At 37.3% G+C, this 21520-nt stretch overlaps 1 protein-coding gene across 1 annotated transcript; it reads right to left on the bottom strand.

Moving 5' to 3' along the window:
* Nucleotides 1-3004: 3004 nt before the first annotated feature.
* Nucleotides 3005-19330, bottom strand: LOC137769113 (protein LEG1 homolog). Its single transcript, XM_068550827.1, has 7 exons — nucleotides 19035-19330; nucleotides 13350-13363; nucleotides 10604-10681; nucleotides 10102-10286; nucleotides 9102-9193; nucleotides 7364-7602; nucleotides 3005-3102 (listed from the first exon to the last, which is right to left on the bottom strand). The coding sequence occupies exons 1-7, from the start codon at nucleotides 19328-19330 to the stop codon at nucleotides 3005-3007; spliced, it is 1002 nt and encodes a 333-aa protein (XP_068406928.1).
* Nucleotides 19331-21520: the final 2190 nt, after the last annotated feature.

The following is a 21520-nucleotide window of genomic DNA, read 5'->3' as shown; positions in this document are numbered from 1 at the left end:
ATATTTTGGTAGAGGTTACTGCTCATCATGGAAGACAGATATCTCAGTTAATGATTTAAGTGCTTTTCTAAGTATGGGAAGATGTGAGAACCGGGGTTCATAAAATCTTCTCCTGAAAATGTCTAACTATCTGAAGGTCTGTTCTTCCAGTTTTCCCAGAGCACAGAGTGCCTTGTTCTTGATCTGCACCGTGAATTCTTTCTAGGGTGTATTGCAGGTCAGTGACTGCAGTGGCTAATGACTCAATTCTTATAGAACCGGGTGGCAAGCAACATTCATCAGTTGGCAGAATTATGATTGTTTTTTCTCTGGATAAAAAAAATCAAGACCCAATTATATGGTGTAAACAGAAGATAAAGATAAACATAATATAAAAAAGACAAGATAATTAAGAGAGTCATATGGTAAGAATTCTAGTCTCTAAAATTTTCTACTTAAGTTTTATTTCCTGAAGCTATAGTGCAAATATGAGAACACTAAAAACATGGAAAGCATTTTTGGAGTTATCTTTTATAAATTTTTTAGACTATATATATATATATATCCCATAAACTTAATCATTATTGTGAAGTTTAAAAAAATAATTTATCTGAACCAATAAATCACTTCAGAGCTTTTCATTATTTGATCTGAACCTCAGGTGAGGGTGGGCATCTGTGTATAGTTTGTATATTAAATGTTCAGTCCATATGTTCCTTTCTGAACACAGCCCACTCATTCTCTTCATAAAATGGATCAATTGCCAATTATTTTTACTCTGTTACTGTATTAGTCTTTGTTCACCGCTCACTGTAGCCCGCGTGCAAAACTAACAGGAAAACCAATACAGAGGGTACATTTCACCAAACAAAATTTATCTCTAGGCAATTTGTGTTTTGACAAGGATAGGTCAGTTAGTTATGGGCTGTGAGCCTGTAACTTGTAAACTGATGTAGGCTCTAGAGCTTTGGGCAGAAATAATGACTCATATGCAAATAGAGTAAAGGAAGCCAGTTTATATATAGCAAGGGAAGAAAAAATACAATGCACAGTGATAGACGGAAATGAGTTCTCCTAAAGCTCAAGAAATATAAAAAGTACTTTATTTGGTACCTGATGATTTTTTTTAGCTGTTAGTTCTGATATCCAATGACAATCATTTGCTCTTTCATCCCACTGTTTCAATGCAGTAGCATTCCTGTACTCCACAGAAATCCTCCAGCTTTTTTCCTTAATTTACTCTAGCTATTTCACTCCATGAAACTAAATTACTCTAATTTTAAATTTGTAATATAATTACTAATCAAGATACTACCAATCACCATTTCTGATATGAAATAGAACAGCTCCTATTGTATTAAAGCCATCAATAGAAAAAACATAGTATATTACTTTGTGATGATGAAACTTATCATGTGTTTATTGCACTGCAACTGTGCCATTTTCTCATATCTATCCTTGAATACATATAATACAGAGATAATCTTATGAATGCTGTGGTAGCAGAAATAATGGTTCTGAAAAGATATGCATGTCTGAACCCCAAGAATACATGAATATGTTGACTTAGATGGTGAAAGAGATTTGCAGATGTGGCTAAATTAGGATCTTGAGACGAGAGACTACCCTGGATTATTTGGGTGAATTCATTCTAACCATGATGGTCCTTATAAGTAAAAAAACGAACACAGGAAGGTCAGAATCAGAGAGAGGTTTGAAGATGCATGGTACCGGCTTTGAGGATGCAAGAAGAGGCCATGAACAAAGGAATGGACACCTTCCAGAAATTGCAAAAAAGAGAGGTGATTCTCCCCTATACCTTCCAGAAGAAACTCAGTCCTGTTAACACCTTGATTTTTGACCAGAGAAACCAATTTCAGACTTGTGATCTCCAGCGCTGCAATGCAATTTGTGTTGTTTTAAAGCCTCCAAGTTTGTGATAATTTGTTACAGCAGCAAAATGAAACTAATACAAATGGTTTAAAATATTAGCAAATGAAGATTTCTATGAATGGTAGAGTTGCTGGAGTTCACCATGGGTATATTTCATGGTTCTAGATTCCTGGAGTTTACACTTTAGTAATAATTGATTTTTGATATAATTAAGTGTCTTGTTCATCAAACGTGTGTACTCTGTGCCACAATTAATGTGTTGTATGTATTATACTGAATGCTCACTACCATCTGGTTATTGAACTAGTCAACCTTTATAACAAAAATCTTGTAGACTCTTCATTAATCTTCTTTATGTCTATAATCTTAATTTTTTCAACAGGAATACTGAGGTACAGGGAAATTTGATTAGTTGCTCTAGGTTTAACTAGCTGACACCAATTGGAAAATGACAAGAGCTTAGCTACAAACTCTAGTCTTTTTGATGTTAATGCCAATGTTATTTCACCAAGCTCAATTTATTTATTTTATTTTTCCAAATAGTTTGCTAGTGGGTATACTGTGCCTGTGGATGGAGCCCTATGTAATCTTGTGTAAGCAGGCTTCATAAAAGCTTTGGAAGGAAAGTCACCAAGAGGACTAGCAGGAGGCAGAGCCACCTTCTTGTGTATTATCTCTTCTTAAAGGAGAGAAATGTTGCCCTCTGTGACCCTGAAGTATTCCATAAAAATGAAGTAGCCCATAAAATATGAACTAAAAAATTCTGAACATAATTTTTAAATTTTTTCGGAGAGAACATTGCTAAATCAGGTAATACATTCTAAACCAATAGTTCATTTTTAAGCATTTTAGAAATTCAAATTCACTATTCAGATTTTCATTTAAAATATTCTGCCTCTTGACTACTGTCCATGAAAATCTATTCCTCTAAATTTCATGAAATTAATTTAAGTAGAATAATATCCCAAAAGTCCAATCAGGTTTTTATTACCTTTATTAACTTATCAGCATTTGCCAGTTATTCAAGTGAATCTATACTGGACAGTTAACATTTTAGTTACTATTGGAGAACACTGTTCCTTGAAAATTTATCATTGTGGATTTTTATTTTATTATAAATTTCCAGGAGCATTTAGTTAAAACAATGAATGAATTCCAAAATCTCTATAAACAGTTTTCTTGTAACTTTTAACTTCATTAAAATTTTCCATATAACGAGAGACAGTTTTCCTAGAAAATTTAAAGACATTTAAAAGTTGTAGGTAGGGACTTCCCTGCTGGCGCAGTGGTTAAGAATCCGCCTGCCAATGCAGGGAACACGGGTTCGAGCCCTGGTCCGGGAAGATCCCACATGCCGCGGAGCAACTAGGCCCGTGAGCCACAACTACCGAGCCTGCGCTCCAGAGCCCGTGCTCCGCAACAAGAGAAGTCACCCCAACGAGAAGCCCGCACACCGCAACGAAAGTAGCCCCCGCTCGCGGCAACTAGAGAAAGCCCGCGCACAGCAACGAAGACCCAACGCAGACAAAAATTTAAAAATAAATGAATTTATTTAAAAAAAAAAAAAGTTGTAGGTAAAATTTTAACTTTGATCCCAAAAGATGAAATTATTTAAAACAAAATTCAATTTAACAAAATTCATTTCAATTTCAATTAGTATAAAATTAGCATGTTTTCATATACATTTTAAATGTATAAATGTAAAATAAAACATGTTTTGCTCTTTAAAATTATGTTATGCCTTCATATTCAAATTTATAAGATACGTAAGTAACTGAAGAGAATAGTGGATACAGCAGTGATTAAAAGAATAAGACCCATAAAAAAGTGAAGTGATATTTTTTGCATATTAGACTATTGCAAATTTTAAAGTTTGCTAATACTCATTTTTGGTGTCTATACAGAAATATGAACCTTAATACACAGTTTGTGTGGGGGTTTTTTTTGTTTTTGTCTTTATTTTGACAAGAACATAATCTATACCACACTCTTTTGTTGCCATTTGGCAATACCTGATCATAAATTCATTCCCAGTAATTTAATCTGTCACCATTCCAGCAAATTAAATTAATGAAAGTAGACATCAAATGTCACTTTGCATTGCTTAAAATTGGAAGGAATATAAATCCATTCAGTGGAAAGTTATGTATTATTTAAAGAGAATGATGTCTGTTAATATTTGTTGACTTGCTAATATCTAAAATACACATGATTAGTTAAAAATATATAGCATAGAACAGTGCCATACATATAATCTCTTTTATGCAAATACAGAGTTTTTATCAAATAATTTATTCATTTATTTATATTCACTAGTTCATATAATTATTTTTGTAGAAGTGGGCCCAAAACTTAAATATATGTAAGTATATATATCAGGCAAGAAATCATGGTATGGAGGTTAAGTGATGATGATGGAGAAGTAAGTTTTATTTGCACTTAATAACTTTCTGTAGTGTTTGAATTTTAAATAACAGACATATATTGAATATATTTTAAAAATAAGGAAAATAATAGTCATAAAATGAAATGTTATTAGGAAATGGAAAAAAGTAGTAACGGTTGTGAATTTTAGGTAGACCAAATATGTCAGAATGGATTGATCAGTTAATGAACAAGAAAGAGGATACAGAAGCCTTGAGCTTGAGATACTGCCCTTTTTTCTTCTATTAGTTCTCTGCTGGGAAAATCATATTTATTTCCCATTACTTTATTTTATGAGCAGTTATTTCCATTGACATCCCTGGACTCTTGCCCTACCCCTAATTCTTCTACAGGAGGTCCTTGACTGGAATTGGTTAGAACTTACACATCAAAGTCTCAGGAGTCAGGAATCACTCTTTTCCCCGTAATTTTCCACACTAAGAGTGAGGCAGGGCAGCCACACAAGCAAGTGGTATAATCTGCAGACTAAACTTTCCCTTGCATGACCTTTCCCAAGTTTGGTTAAGGTAAATAAATAATTTTTTTTTAAATGCCAAAGTAATGGAGACTTGAAGTCACGCATATATCATGGCATAAAGGCTAAAATACAAGAAAATTTTGTGCAGTTTCTAGTGTAAAGAAAAATCTTAAATTTTTTTATATCAAAAAATGTAGTTGAATATTATGTTAAAACGTTTAATATATGTTAACTATGAACCAGACATGTTCAACTGTAAAAATATTTTGATTAATGATATTCTATTTATTATTATTTTGTCTATACTTGAATTAACTAAAAATATCTGCCAAGGTTTTCAGCACAGTTTCTGAATTCTGAGCATCAGTGGGAGCATGCAATTACTAGAGGAAGTGAGGAAGCAAGGTAACTTGTTTAACTATGTTCCAATTTACTGTTTCTTTTTTTTTTTTTTAAGACTAGTTTTTTTTAAAGCTGCATCTTTTTTTTTAAATTTATTTATTTATTTATGGCTGTGTTGGGTCTTCGTTTCTGTGTGAGGGCTTTCTCTAGTTGCAGCAAGCGGGGGCCACTCTTCATCGCGGTGCACGGGCCTCTCACTATCGCGGCCTCTCTTGTTGCGGAGCACAGGCTCCTGACGCGCAGGCTCAGTAGTTGTGGCTCACGGGCCTAGTTGCTCCGTGGCATGTGGGATCTTCCCAGACCAGGGCTCGAACCCGTGTCTCCTGCATTGGCAGGCAGATTCTCAACCACTGCGCCACCAGGGAAGCCCTACTGTTTCTTTTCTGCATCTTTTTCTTTTTTATTGTAGCCTGCAGTGAATTCAAAACTCCTTAACAAATCCAAAGCTAATTTTAGTAAAAGTAGAGCTTACAAAAATTTAGAAATCTTATAATTTTTAAATGAAATAAACTCTAACCATTCATCTAATCCCTCATTCTTTACATACTGGGAAGTTCAAGTTTGTTAAATCATCTTGGCCTGGAGTTTACTTTCTGTATCTGACAATGTGGCAAAGATGACCAGCAATTCAACAGATTTTGTTTCTCCTATCAGTGGGGCTCAGACAAGAATGAACTTTCCCAAGTCCCTCCCATCCTCCATCCAGTGGGGCTGTATTTTTGCCAAAGGTATGTGAGATAAAGTTATGCTTGTCTCTTCTAGTCCTAGGCCTTTAAAAGGGGGTCTCTCTTTAAGCTCTCTAATTCCTTTGATTTTTGTAGTGAGCATACAATGGTGAAGCTGTAAAGATTGATGGAGCCACAGATTGAAGGATCCTAAGTCCCTGAATTACCATGGAAGAAAGCCTCCTTTCAACTGAGTAAACATCCTGAATCATTATGCGAGGGAGAAATAGAATCCTATTGAGTTTTGCCATTATAATTCAAAGTTTATTTATTCAAATATCGTGTTACCCTAAGTAATGCATACACAATTTTAAATTTACAATGCATTCATTTTTATTTTGACTCATATCTTATTTCTGAATTTGGCTTTAGGGAATAGAAATTAGATATATGTGCATATATATATAAATATATATTTTTTCCTCAATAGAACAAGGGTAAATGATAAATAATATCTGGGAAATTGAATGATACAGTAATTTTCAAATTTACCATTATGTGATTTCTTCTGTTTTCCACTATTAGTAAGCCTAGGATTTGGAAATTTTGGAGAAATATACCTCCTCCAAAACCAGAAATTTAGGGGGTCAGATTTTTTTCTTTATGTCTATAATCTGCAGAACTGGCTGAAGAAAGTTCACATAACAATTATTTCATGGTTCTGTTAGTCATGGCAAGTATCATTATTATATTTATTATGTTTTTCATTTTAAAACAAAGTAAAATAAAATAGCAAAACTTATCCAAGAAAGAAATAGAGATTCCTCTTATCTCCTTGTCAAACTAAAATGGTACTGATAAATGGTACTGATCTGCTGTTTTTGTGCAAAGACCCCAGAAGAGAGGACATGCTAAGTAAGGGGGGGCCTATAATATGTCGCATTAAATGAAACCCATCATAAGCCCACAAAGAATACTTCCCTGGTGGCTCAGTGGTTAAGAATCCGCCTGCCAATGCAGGGGACCCAGGTTCGATCCCTGGTCCAGGAAGATCACACGTGCCATGGAGCAACTAAGCCTGTGCACCACAACTACTGAGCCCACGTGCCACAACTACTGAAGCCCTCATGCCCTAGAGCCCGTGCACTGCAACTACTGAGCCCGTGTGCTGCAACTACTGAAGCCCATGTGCCTAGAGCCCGTGCTCCACAACAAGAGAAGCCACCGCACTGAGAAGCCTGTGCACGGCAACGAAGAGTAGCCCCTGCTCGCCACAACTAGAGAAAGCCTGCACGCAGCAACGAAGACCCAACACAGCCAAAAATAAATTAAAAAAAAAAAAAAAAGCCCACAAAAGTTATTGTAAAAACTTTGAAACAGCTACGTACAGGAAGTCAACATTTCTTTCTTTAGACAATCTGTTGTAATGATTTATAATTATGATTCTAGTGGTATTTCATTACCTATGAAATCAACACAGCATATAGAATTTGCAAAAAATTAAAGTCTCTGTGTCACTTACCTGTATACTTACACACTTTGTGGAGAAAATTTAGACCAAGCAGGACTGTGTTCTGAAAGCCTGTAAAGTCACTGATGAAGGGGGCTTTATTCCCACTAACAAGCATTTGTGTTGGCAGGCCCTTCTGGAGTTCATATGTTCTAATCAAAGCTGAAGGGAAGAGGGGTGGAGCTAAATAATCCACAAACAAAGCCCTGCTGCTTTCAAACTCTGCTTCTTGTTTAGAGTAATGCTGTAACCTAATAGACAAGTGAGGCGGAGTATGCATTTAGAATTAGTCTACTCAGAACTTTGCCAACTGAACTTATAAAACAGCTAATTTCTTCAAAACTACATTATTCTACTTTTTAGATTACAAACTGTAAAAACGTGGTATTGATTTAGCCCCTAGATTTGAAACTTTGAAGAGATGTTCTTAGAATTTAAATCTGGAAATTATCATTCCAGAAAATATGTACTTTTAGTCAAATGTTTTGCCTTTTTCATTAAACATGCTCTACTTGCATAAACTCTGAAATGTGACCAACTCTCATTGTTCCAAAATGTAAAGATATAAATCAAAGAGGATTAGCAATTTCTGCTGGATTTGGATATCTCTTTAAGAACACATGATTTTCATTTCAGGTAACCACTGAAAAATGAAATAACCTATGGAGAATTTTTCCTGCTTTTCAGGTAGAATGATATTTTTTCCTAATGATATATACTAAACAGACAATTTTTCTCTTTTTTTTTTTCAGGTGTACAACATAATGATTTGATATTTGTGTATATTGCAAAATGATCACCACAAGTCTAGTTAACATTAGTCACCCTACACAGTTACAAATTTTTTTTCTTGTGATGAGAACTTTTAATATCTACTCTCTTAGAAACTTTCATATATGCAATACAATACCATTAACTATAGTCACCATGCTGTACATTATGTCTTCATGACATTTATTTTATAACTAGAAATTTGTACATTTTGACCCCTTTCCCGCATTTCACCTACCTCCCGCCTCTGGCATCCACCAATCTGTTCTTTGTGTCTATGAGCTTGGTTTTTGTTTTTTGGGGGTTTTGTTTTTAAGATTCTACACATAAGTGAGGTCACACAGTATTTGTCTTTCTCTGACTTATTTCACTTAGAGTAATGCCCTCCAAGTCCATCCATGTTGTTGTAAATGGCAAAATTTCCTTCTTCTTTATGGCTGAATAATATCCCATTGTGTATATATACCACATTTTCTTTATCCATTCATCTGTCGGTGGACACTTAGGTTGTTTCCATGTCTTGGCTAGTGTAAATAATGCTGCAATGAACATGAGGGGTGCATATATTTTTTTCAAATTAGTGCTTTCATTTTTTTTTTCAGAAAAATACCCAGAAGTGAAATTGCTGGATCATATGGTAGTTCTATTTTTAATATTTTGAGGACTCTCTGTACTGTTTTCTATAGAAGTTGTACCAATTTACATTCCATTATCTCTTCTTATTGACAAAGAAATTTTAATTTTTAATTTGTAATGAATAATATCTGTATTATCCATATCACCTGGTCTGAAAATATACCTACTTATAAAATACTTTCAAGTTTTATCCAGTAAAATGTTTTCTTATCAGTTTTATCTTTATCATAATACTTCCCGATGGTTGACATATAGGTAAATTGAAAAAGATTTCAGTGAAAAAGATCGTGTAAGATAGAAAGATAGTGTAAGATTAAAAAAATAACTTTAGATCCATTCTTACCTATTGTGAAATTTTTTACGAGCAACCTTCAAGGATGAGACACGTGCAACCCATAAGTACTTCAAGAGGTCATCAAAGTTACTAGAATATAACTTACCTGCTATCCAAGAAGGAAAATGTTATTAATATTTAGGCAATTATAACAATCTCCCTTTCTGAAAATCAATTCTATTTATAAATATAATTTTTCAATATTCTAAATGAGGGGAGAACATTTAAGAGTTAAAGTATAAAAGACTTAATGCTTAATTCTCCCCAAAGAGCTTAATATTAGCTATATTAATTACTAGTATTACTGAATCCATTTGAAAGAAATAAACCATATGATTTTGAAATGCTCAGAATTTTATACTGTAGTATTTCATTTATTTGTTTTTCTCTTGCTATGCAATGAACTTTCCACAAAGTTTTAAAAGTCAGAAATGGGAGAAATGGGAGGAGGTATAAGAGTATTTTCACCTAATCATATGCAGTATAATGAACAAGTTCTCTAAAGGGAAACCTGATCTTTGGTCATTTACTCTCTCACCCATGACACTTCACTTTGGACATCAACATTTGATTCTGATTGTCAAATTATCATTTTAGTCAGTGCAGGTGATGGTTTATAAAGTGAGTTGAAATAAGCTGATCAAATTCACCGCAATCTATTCCCTAGTAGTATTTATAGAGTTTACTGCTCACTTGACCTGAAAATGTGATGAACATGCACTATGAAGACATAATTTCTACAGGTTTTGAATATAATTTATTTGGTGTGAAAAGAATGGATAGGGCAGTCTTAATATTAATGTGGGTGCTAATGAGATATGATGTCATGCAGTAATCTACTCATATTAATATTGTTGTCATCCTAATAAAGACTTAGATACTAGAACTTTATTCCTTAGGAACATACTGTTCAATGCATAAAAAAATCTTACATTAAATATTATTCAAAATTTATCTGACTACTCTCAGAGAGTATTACTTAAAACCCTAAAAAAAACCCCGCCAAAACCTGGTAAAATTTATTCCATTTTTTCATTGTATCTGGAAAGGATGAATAACAGCTAGAAACATTATAACAAAAATTCATCTGATCCTTGGATGGTGGCAGAAAGGTGACATTGTCTGATGATATTCCCATTATGCCAGAATCAACCACAGCAAGGAAGGGTATTGCAGAGAGATAATAATTAAGGTCTGTACAAACAAAAAGTTATTAATGTATTACAAATTCCTACTTTTGTCCTATGTATTTAAAGCAAGTTTTGAGGTTACTAGTTTTCTCTAATTGATATTTTCATAATTGGATAAATTAACTACTAATTTTTAAAATACTGTCTAAAACCTCATGTCAAAACATTCACAATATTTGGGTCAAAGAGATTTTTCTTTTTTTTTTTGTAAAAGCAGTAGTTCTCATTTCTATTTTTGTTTCTATTATTGGGATTCTAGATTGAATTGATTCTTTGAGGAAAGGTCATCAATTTGAGTTTTGATTGTTACATTAAATTCACCAGCCCACCAACTGTCCACAGAGATACATAGATGATCCCCAGATTCATGGCCACAGTGTGCCCTTTGGGTGGGATCAGCTAAAGAGAAAGGATCAAGGGCTGGGTTTACAAGGCTCATTTTTAAGCTGCAGATATACTAGATACACTAGGTTTACAGAAATGCACAAAATATTTTTCTTTTAAAGAATTGTGTCAGCCTTCACTGTTGTAAAAAAAATTAATAAACAGAAACCCAGGGCTTCCCTGGTGGCGCAGTGGTTGAGAATCTGCCTGCCAATGCAGGGGACATAGGTTCGAGCCCCGGTCCAGGAAGATCCTACATGCCGTGGAGCAACTAAGCCCATGCGCCACAACTACTGAGCCTGCACTCTAGAGCCCGTGCTCCACAGCAAGAGAAGCCACCGCAATGAGAAGCCCGTGCACCGCAACAAAGAGTAGCCCCTGCTCGCTGCAACTAGAGAAAAGCCCGTGCACAGCAACAAAGACCCAACGCAGCCAAAAATAAATAAATAAATAAATTTATTTATTAAAAAAAACCAGAAACCCAAATTAAATAAATTAGATTAAATTAAATTAAATTAAAAGTTGGGAGACCAGAATGGAGAGCTCTCATACCTTGCAATGTTAGCAGAGCCCAACAGGAAAAAGAAAAACTCCTTTTCTTTCCTCACAAGGATTCAGCCAATGAAAAGCCATGGACTCTTTGTTTACTATAGCCCTCCCAACTTCCTTTTTCTTCTATAAAAGTGTGCTCCTTCCCTTGCCATGCAGGCACTTGCATGTTGTTTTCCATGGTTGCAAACCCTGAACTGCAATTCTCTGCTGATCCTGAAAACACCCATATTCCCTAGAGAAATATTTGGCCATCTATTTATTTGTTTATTTGGTCAACACTTTGGCGGTCCATGCAGGGACCAGAGAAGATCCTCAAAGGCTCCGGGCTTGTGAGCAAACAGGTGTGGTACACACAACCGACCCCATTATCACTCACTGCTTTCTCAGTGACCCTGGAGTTTGAAGGTATGTCTTTCTCCTAGATCTGAGCTCATGCTCTCTTTGCATTTGATGCTCTGTAGGCTTTATTTGGGATCTATTTTAAGTTTCGTCTTTCTGGTTAAGTCCTTGTTCTATATGCAAGTACCTGTTTGGCATTTTGGTCTGATTTTGAGATTAGACTGTTTCAACTGAAGCAGGCTGAAATGCCTTAGACCCATTCTTTTGGGACAGGGGAAAGAATCCCTTGCTTCACTGAAATCGTGTTGGTTTTTTAGCCTTTGATTTATTCCTTTGGAAGGGGTTATTTTCTGGAAATTGGCTGAAAAGGCTTTTGGCCTGGCTCCTCTGGGACCAAGCTGTTTTTTAACATTGGCTGGTATTAGGCTTGCAAGTTGTTTGAGCTGTAAGCTGTTCAAGCTGTTTGACAATTGTTCTTTGATCTCGGAGAGACAGCAGTTAGTGGTCTTGAAACAAGATCTTAGTTCCCTGCCCAGGAATTGAAGCTGAGTAGCCTGGATGAAAACCAGGAATCCTATCTGCTAGACCACCAGGGGCTAGAGGCTAGAAGCAAAGTTGCCCTGGCTCTTGCCCCCATTTGAAAGCAAGAATATTTCAAGGAGGCAAAAATTGCAAAAACAGGTACAAAGTTTATTAATAGAGACACAGCACAACATGTGGGAGAGCACACAGAGAAAGAGTTTATTTAGACAGAAGCAAAACAGGAATACACACCTGGAGAGAAATGGTGCGGGTGTCCTCCTTGATGAGGAGGGGCACAGTAAAGAGAAAGTCAGATCATTTACGTAGGGACAGTTCTTCTGAGACTTTGTTCTCCTCTGTCCAATTATCTCCTTTCTTTTCTCATATCTGACCTATCTTAGGGCCCTATCCAATATTGGCACACATCTTTTTGCCAAGATGGATTCCAGCGGAGGCTTACAGGGGGCTTTAAAATACCTACTATGGGATGGTGCGCCCTCCTTTTTTGACCCCCCAAGGAGCCTTCCTGTACATGTGCAGTTGGGGAGGTTTCCTTGACATCAGGAGTGATAGATGTGGTCGTCTTATCTCTTTGCTCCAGCAGGGCTCAGCTCCCGCCACTAATTTTGTCCTTGGAGTGTCAGGGAGAACAAAGCTCCGATTTACTCCACTTGAAAAACCCCAGCTGCTCAGCTCTGGGGCCCGTCTACCTCCTACCTCACTTTCACTCTAAAGAAAAACCTCTGAGAAATGGGATCCCAGTTACCTAAGAATTTTGAGAGTGCCCCCCGCCCTCCCGCCAATTTTATATTTAAAAACAGTGGTCCTTCCTCGTGCACATCTGCAACTAAATGGATCAACCTGGCCAAACAACAATTAAAAATATCAATGGCCATTATGGGGAATTTTTGAAATCTCCAAACAATTTTCTTAAAACCAAATTGGACTACAATAGCTTAAAAATTTCCAGAACTGAGTGAAATGCTTATTTCAATTGGTATCTTGAGGCTTCCCAATATTATTGGGAGTCTAAAATTGTATCTCTGCAAATTAAGATTTTAAGATGAACTGAGACAAACAATTAAAAAAAGATAAAATGTCTCCCAAAGCCTCACGCTCTTCCCCCTTGGTTCCTCCTTCAGCACCACCTGTCTCTTTCCCCAGCTCTCCCTGGCCAGACTCCACCTCTGATGCCATCATCCCCCTTCCTTCTACACCACCCACACACACCTCCTCTATACCCTCAATTCCCCCATGCTAACTCTCTCACCCAACTTCCCCTTTCTCTGAAATTCTCCCCAATCCCTTTTCCTCTGAACTTGTCAGAATCTGTCCCTTTAAAATTAAGCCTTCTGAGGATCCAGAGAGCAAACCCTTAATTTCTTATATTCCCTGCACTAAATTTGAACTGCAAGTCATTGTCAAAGATTTTCCCCAAATAACTGGAGATCCTCACAGATTTGCTAAGGAATTTAATATTGTCATTCAAACTTACCAGACTGGTTTCTCTGACTTATATTAGCTAGTTCATATGCTTGTTGGTGAAGGCCAGGCTCAGCATTGCATAAAACCTGCTAATAGGGAAATCCTGAAAGATCTCTAGAATGACAACTGGGAGATCAGCCCACTAACTTACTATATGATCAGGCTCAAGCTATCTCTAGGTGACTTCATCAAGCAATTTCTAGGGCTTTTCCAAAACCTGTTGATTGGAACAAAATTCAGGCTTGCACACAAAAATCTGATGAACATGTTCATGACAATTACAACCAACTTCAGGTTGATTTTAAAGAAAATTCTGGCCTTCCTTTAGTTGTTGATTCCACCTGGGTAGTTTTTAACTCTATGTTTATTCATGAATTGAACTGGGACCTTTCCCTTATAGTAAAAAGGACCAGGATGGAATAGGAAACTAGGTCTACTCTAGAGTCAGTTAATCTGGCAAACCAGCTGTCTCATACTCTAGATGAATCACCTCAAAGGAAGACTGCCAAAATTCTTAATCTTCAACTCCAGGAAATGAAGGCTTTTAAATGAAACAAAATCCTCCCAGTTTCATTTATTATTGCAATAAGCCAGGACATTGGAAAGAGATTATTATAAATTTAAGTGTTTTATGAGCCTTCAGTCTTCTAATCAGGCTTTCCAGTGTCCTTCTGATTCTCAGTGACGGGGCTTTGAGGAATTACGTTCTGGGGAAATAAAATTTAAAATGGCCCCTATATTCAGAATTATTGAATGCAATACTTTTACCTGCAACTTTAGCTATTATTAAGATTCCAGGGCATTCTAAATTTGATTCTGTTAGCTAAGTAAAATCACCCTGCCAATATTTCCACAAGGAATGCTGCCCTTAAAGGTAGCATTAGCAGCCAAACCTCTGTCATGTTCCAAAGGGCCCCCAAATGCTAACTTAGAAAAACTGGCTAGAGAAGCCCAACAGTTGGCCTCAGGAAAGGAAAAACAAAATTGTAAATTTAACAGTTGTTGGTTTGGTAAAAAAAAGGAAAGCTCTGGTTTGACCAAACAACAACCCAGTCCCACTGGAGACTCTAAAATTCCCACCCTTCTCCACTGTCAAAATGATAGCCTTCATGAATCAGTATTGGGAGAGAAACATTAATAAGGCCACAAAAAGTGCCTGTCTCACTTGTCCCACTTATCTGAAGTACAACGCAGAGAAGCCTGTTCGTACTGCTCCTAGACATTTTAAACTGCCTAACGGACCGAAGTCTGGAAAAATGGATTTCATACAACTTCCTTTGTCTCATGGGTAAAAATGTTTTAGTTACAATCTGTATATTTTCACATCAGACTGAATCCCTCCCTTGCTAACAGCCTACTGCCTCTTCCGTGGTAAAAGTCCTTTTGGAAAAGATTATCCCTACCTGGGGAAGTCCTCTAAAACTTCATAGTGATTGAAGAACTCATTTTACTGGCCAAGTACTTTAAGTCTGTGCTGTCTGGCCAGTTTTATAACTATTTCACTGCACTTATCATCTTTAACCCTCTGGGTTAGCTGAATGCACTAATGCATGATTATTATTATTTTAAAAATTTATTTATTTATTTTTCACCACATTGGGTCTTTGTTGCTGGTCCGCTTTCTCTAATTGTGGCGAGCGGGGCGCTACTCTTCATTGCGGTCCGCGGGCTTCTCATTGCAGTGGCTTCTCTTGTTGTGGAGCACGGGCTCTAGGCATGCGGGCTTCAGTAGCTGTGGCATGCAGGCTCAGTAGTTGTGGCTCGCAGGCTCTAGAGTGCAGGCTCAATAGTTGTGGCGTATGGGCTTTGTTGTTCCGAGGCATGTGGGATCTTCCCGGACCAGGGCTCGAACCCATGTCCCCTGCATTGGCAGACGGATTCTTAACCACTACGCCACCAGGGAAGTCTCCACTAATGCATTATTAAGACTCAACTGGCGAAATTTGTAGATGCCCTTCAAATACCTTGCCCAAAAGCATTGCTGTGAGATCCTTTTGGAACTCACAAACTCTCAACTTTTGAGATAGTCATGGGATACCTAATGCACTTGATTCCTGCTTCTTTTGGCCCATAGCTGATGAAAAGGGAAATACTTATATATTGCAAAGGAGTAATTGTTTCTATTAAAAATAACAATGCTTCGGTAGAGCAATCTTCTCACAGTGTGCTCTTGGGAGATGAAGGCATTAAGAGTTACACTTTGCTACCAGGAAATTTTGTTTATTACAAAAGACACTGCTAGAAGATCTCTCTTCAGCCTCACTGGAGAGGCCCCTGTCAGGTACTGTTAACCAACACTCGCGCTAGCAAACTCCAGGAAAAGACTCTTTGATTCACATGACACAGCTAAAGAAATCACCAAACCCTGACTGGACCTGCACATCATCTGGTGACCTGAAAGTAAAGATTTCCTGGAATTGAAGCAGATAGCATCTAATGAGAGAGCTTTCCCAAGATATCTGAATCAGGCTTGTTGGAAGTTTGCCACCAGAACTTTGTGATGATATAACACCTCAGATGATTTTCAATGCCTATGATCTTGATAACATATGGACTTTAGATAAAAACTGCCTGCCAGTTCTCCCTCCACCCCTCCTTGTTACTCAAATGTGAGCTTAATAGGCTTCCAATCTGTGCACTTTCCCTCTGACATGAGACATTACACCCAGGGAAGGTCTTTCTTGACACTGCTTCGTGAACTTTCCACTTTTTGTCAGAGGAGTTCCACTACTCTTCCCGCCATCTTTTAGCACTTTCTCCTCCTTTATAGCCAAACTGTGCTCACCTCCTGTTGATTTTTCCTCTGAAGAATTTTTTTCTTGGTTTCTGATGGCAAGAAATACATCATTCTCAATAATCTTGGCCAAAACCTGTTTTTTGGTACCCATTTTTTCAAGAATGAAATTAATGCTATATTTTTTACTATTCAAACTAAAATTTCTGCCATGAACTTACCCTATTTTCCAATTATATTATGCCATGCTAATTTCAAACTCTGTCCTTTAGCTCATTCTATTTCTTTATTCGTGGATTACTTTTCTTTTTTAATCTATCAACATTTACTCTTTTTTTCAAGATTCATTTCCAATCTTATTCTATTCCCAGACTATTCCAGCTCACAACACTCTCACTTTTATCCAGTATTTTATGCATTGACCTTTTATTTTCCTCTGATTGTATCATTTCTAACTTTTCTTCTTAACTATGTTGGAAGTCCTTTAAGGGAAGGCATTATCCTGCCTCAGACCCTCAATATTCTCGTTCCAATTCCAACATTTTTCCAATTAAAATTTCTGCTAAGCAATAAAAATAAATGAATATTGACATATGTAAGTAGATTGCTGAATCTCAAAATAATTATGACAATTGAAATACACCAGACAAAAACGAGTACACAACTGTTTAAATGAAACTCTAGGTAACGTTGTCTAATCTGCAGTGATAGAAAGCAGATCAGTGGTGCCTGTGAAGTTGGGGAGCAGGGTGAGGTGAGAAGTTAGTGGCTTGGAGGGCAGGGAGAGAGTGGACATAAGAGGTAGGGAAGTTCTTGACGATGAGAATACAAAGGGGAAAAGAAATTTTTTAGAGTAACACATATGGTCATTTTCTGTGGTGATGGGTTCAAAGCTATATACATATTTCAGACTTATCAGTGAATACATTTTTAAACGGGCAGCTTATTGTATTCTTATTATATACTAATAAAGCTATAAAAAAAAAAACTCTGCTAAGCAAGCAAGAAGCAAACATTCAGAAGGCCTAAGTATTGTGCAAGCATTATTAAATTCAAACATATTGCTTAGGAGCCCAATTAAAACTCCTTAGTCTGAATTTAAAGACATTTCTTAAACAAGCACTAACTGATCTTCCCAAATTTACCACTCACTACTCTGTTTCACATTCCAGTTCTCCTGCCAGCGTGTTAGTCTTACTCCTGATACAACCTGCTGTCATTGCCATCTCTGTGATATTATTCCCTCAATGCCTTCACCAAGCTCCTTGGTCCTACTTTCTGCTTTTGATAATCTCAGCCCATAGTTGTCACTCTCTTTTTTAATTTACTCTTGTGATTATAGTCCTTATCTTATCTTTGAGACTTAGAATACTGTTGGTGAAATACTTTCATGGCCACTTTTATAATTTTTAATCCTGTTAAGATTTTTCTCTAGTTATGTCATAGAGTTCAACTCAATTAAGAACTAAGTAAAATCAGCCACTTAAAAAAGAGAGGAATTCCATTTATTGTGTTCTTGAATGAAAATGAATTTTTTTTAAAGTATCCAGTCCAGCATTCTACCTTGCTGTTTGCTCATTTCTGGACTCAGAGTAGAAAACTTTCCTGGGAGTAGGCATGTGTCACCTTTGGGGGAGTTGTTTATTGTTTACAGTGGACCTTAAGGTTTGGGCTCTTCCTGAACCATGTCTCAGGAGTTCAGATATTCCTTTTCTCCATGCCAAGGATAGGCTAAGAATAGGAATTATGCTGGGTGTTAGGAGATTCCCTGACAAGCTCGGTTTTAATGCCAGCTTGGGATGTTATCACAGATCAGAATTTTCAGAGTCTCCTCCCTTATCTTTTCTCCAACAGCACACATTTTCTCATTGATTCCTTTCTTCCAACACTATTTTCTGGGAGTTGATGGTAAAGTTTCCTTATTTCTTGAATGCCATTGTTAGCCAGAACAAGATAGCTTAGGACTTAGGATATTTTTGTTCCAAAACAAATCTCTACTTTCATTCCTGAGTGTAGATGCTATTTTCAGGTAAAGAACACATGAAAGAAAGGTTCTACCACAGACGTTTTTGCTTCTTTTTTACTCCAATCTACATGATTACTTAATCACATTTAAACATTAGGTGATGCAAACTAATCTTATACACCCTTGTGAATTTAATGTATATTGCCTTAACTCTTTCTTTCCTGAATGTACTCCCCAGTGCTTAAGACTAGGCTTGGTACATAGTAGCACCTCAATTAATAGTTGTTGATATTGAATAAACCAGGTCTAATATGCTGTGCCTCAGTGAATGTGGTAATCACTAGCCATTTGCGGCTATTAAATTTAAAATTAATTGAAATTAAATAAAATTAAGAATTCAGTTCTGCAGAAGTATTAGCCATTACAAGTGTCCAATAGCTGCATGTAAGAACATATGGCTCCTGCTCTCACACTGACAGTGCAAATACAGAAAATGTTTATTATTGCACACAGTTCTCTTGGACATCACCTAGTAGAACAACCATACAGACATTCCATAAAGGCTTGATGAAGAGAGATTAGGAAAAAATGAGGACAAAAATAGAGAGGAGGAGTAGGAAAAAAGATAGTTGGAAAAGGAGTAGGAAGGGGAAAGAGAGAAAAAAAATCAACTTTCAAAAAAGTGGTGTTATATATACAAGGTACTACTTCCTAATTAACTTACAGCAAACTTAAAGAGTCATTGTAATGAAAAAGAGAGTCATTCTTACCTGTACTGCCACCCGTGATGCACAGGCAGTCCCCATAAAATATTTTGTTCATTTTCTGGTGCAAATTTTTCAAAATACTTGCCTGTCTTGTTCAATAGGATTTTATATGTCCCCAGTCTCTCAAGGTAATTCCAGACATTAATGATGTATTTTCCATTTTCTACCTTGTAGTCACTGAACTGATCAGGACTCTCTTTCCACAGAGGGGGATACACATCTGAGATATTGGATATTCTTCCTAAAGAATCAAAAGTACAGCCTATTATTACACAGGCCCAGGAAAGATTAAAAGCCATGATGTTTAACCTGGAGACTGAGATTATGACAGAACTTTTATTGGGAAATGGAGGAGGAAGCTACAATTTTTTTATACCTCTTCCAATCATGTGCTTTCAGGTCTCTTCCCTGGCTAAAGATAGGGTGAAGATAAAGATATACCTTGCCAGAGATAACAGGGTACTTCCCTTGCTATTCATCTCCCAAATAAATAATGTTGATTATGTATCAGTCTTTAAAATTTTTAGGAAGAGGTGGTTTCTTCTTAAATTTATTTCTGTCTCTATTTGTTTCTCACATTAACTATAATAGTAAATTGCATGTTCTTTTCACAAGTACTTGTATTTTAAAGGATGGCTGTTTATCCAAATTAATCTCTAATTGGTGGGATTTCAGCAATATAAAATGATAAAGTAAACAATTTTAGGTAGAATTTGGAAGACATTTTAATCATTTTGGGGGCTTCATCATATCTCTTTTAAACTTCAGTCCATGTGCAAGCCCTGACTTGTATGTCAGAACTGTCAACCCCAATTCCACATTAGCAGGACCTGAGCCAAAGGCTTCTGTGCAGGTAGTTTATTTGGGGCTTATAGTGTAAAAGAAAATGAGGAAGGAAAAAAAGGAAAGGAAGAAAAGCTAATACAAGGAAAGATAATTGCCTTGCCTCCAGTAAGGATATGGGTGCTAAATGTTGTCTTGAGGCTGATAAGGAACATTAAGAAAGAATCACTAACCTTGAGGGGTGGAAATAAGAAGGATTTTCTCTCATTGTCCTTTAGTCACAGGTCCTTTAGACCCAAAAGGTAGAAACTCTCCAGCAATTCTGGTTACACAGGTGTGTGTGCTAAGTGGGTTCTTCCAGGTATCCCAGGTAGTAGCAGAGGCACACATGCCCAGGGTAGTAGGTGAGAAGTAAAAGGTGTGACTGAAATTAAGCTGCAGGATGCACCTGCAGAAAGCAGATCAAAGCCTGAATGGAAATCATTCTAGCAGTAGTGGCTGCCTTCAAAATTGCAGCCAAGAAGATTCAGGAGTGATGCACAGGAGATGGTCCATTCAGAACCCCAATACTATGGCCAGAATTATGGGCCATGATTGGGAACATGCAGGCCATGGACCCAGGCAGGCCCAGCCCTTCCCTGTATGCATGTGCTTATGTGTTTATTCCAATCTCAATGAGTTGCTAGAAAACTCTTTATCAGAAAATCATTCCCAACCTTCAGACCTAATTTGATGGATACTGAGCAATGACCTTATTCCTGATTCTGCAACAGCCCTGGCCTGCCATGGTGAGAAAGATAGTAAAGATTCTTGCCTTTGAGATGTGCAATAAAGGATTACTGAGGATAGGGCCAGACCCCAGGGCAGCTGTGGGCTCAGGGGTCTTTAGTCAGCCTGCTTCTGGTGGGGGGCTGTTTCTCTCCCTGGCTAGTTGTTTGGCCTGAGGCATCTTGACAGGCTGATGGGTGGGGCCAGGTCCAATGCTAATAACCTAGAGGGAAGATTCCCCTGAGCTTGCCAGCACCAATGTCCTCATGGTAGGACACCAAAAATGGCTGCCGCTAGTGTCTACATTTCCAGGGTGAGCTCCAGTTGCCTCCTCCCTCTCCGGGAGTAAGGACTCTCCTGAAAGTAAGCATCGCTGGCTTTCGAAGCCAAATGTTCTTGGGGCTTATCTTCCTGGTAGAGAACCCCTGGGCTGGGGACCCCAGGGGGGCTTGGACCCCTTACTTCTTGGGAAGAACCTCTACAATTAGAATTATTCTCCCATTTGTGGGTTTCCCACCCCGGGGTATGAGTCTTTTTTTTTAAACATCTTTATTGAAGTATAATTGCTTCACAATGGTGTGTTAGTTTCTGCTTTATAACAAAGTGAATCAGTTATACATACACATATATCCCCGTATCTCTTCCCTCTTGCATCTCCCTCCCTCCCACCCTCCCTATCCCACCCCTCTAGGTGGTCACAAAGCACCAAGCTGATCTCCCTGTGCTATGCGGCTGCTTCCCACTAGCTATTTTACATTTGGTAGTGTATATATGTCCATGACACTCTCTCACCCTGTCACATCTCACCCCTCCCCCTCCCCATATCCTCAAGTCCATTCTCTAGTAGGTCTGTGTCTTTATTCCCGTCTTGCCACTAGGTTCTACATGACCTTTTTTTTTTTTTCTCCTTAGATTCCATATATATCTGTTAGCATATG

This window comes from Eschrichtius robustus, chromosome 9 (genome assembly GCF_028021215.1).
Source record: "Eschrichtius robustus isolate mEscRob2 chromosome 9, mEscRob2.pri, whole genome shotgun sequence".
NCBI lineage: Eukaryota > Metazoa > Chordata > Mammalia > Artiodactyla > Eschrichtiidae > Eschrichtius > Eschrichtius robustus.
The sequence above is the reverse complement of the archived record's forward strand: the minus strand, read 5'-3'. Positions and strand labels throughout refer to the sequence as shown.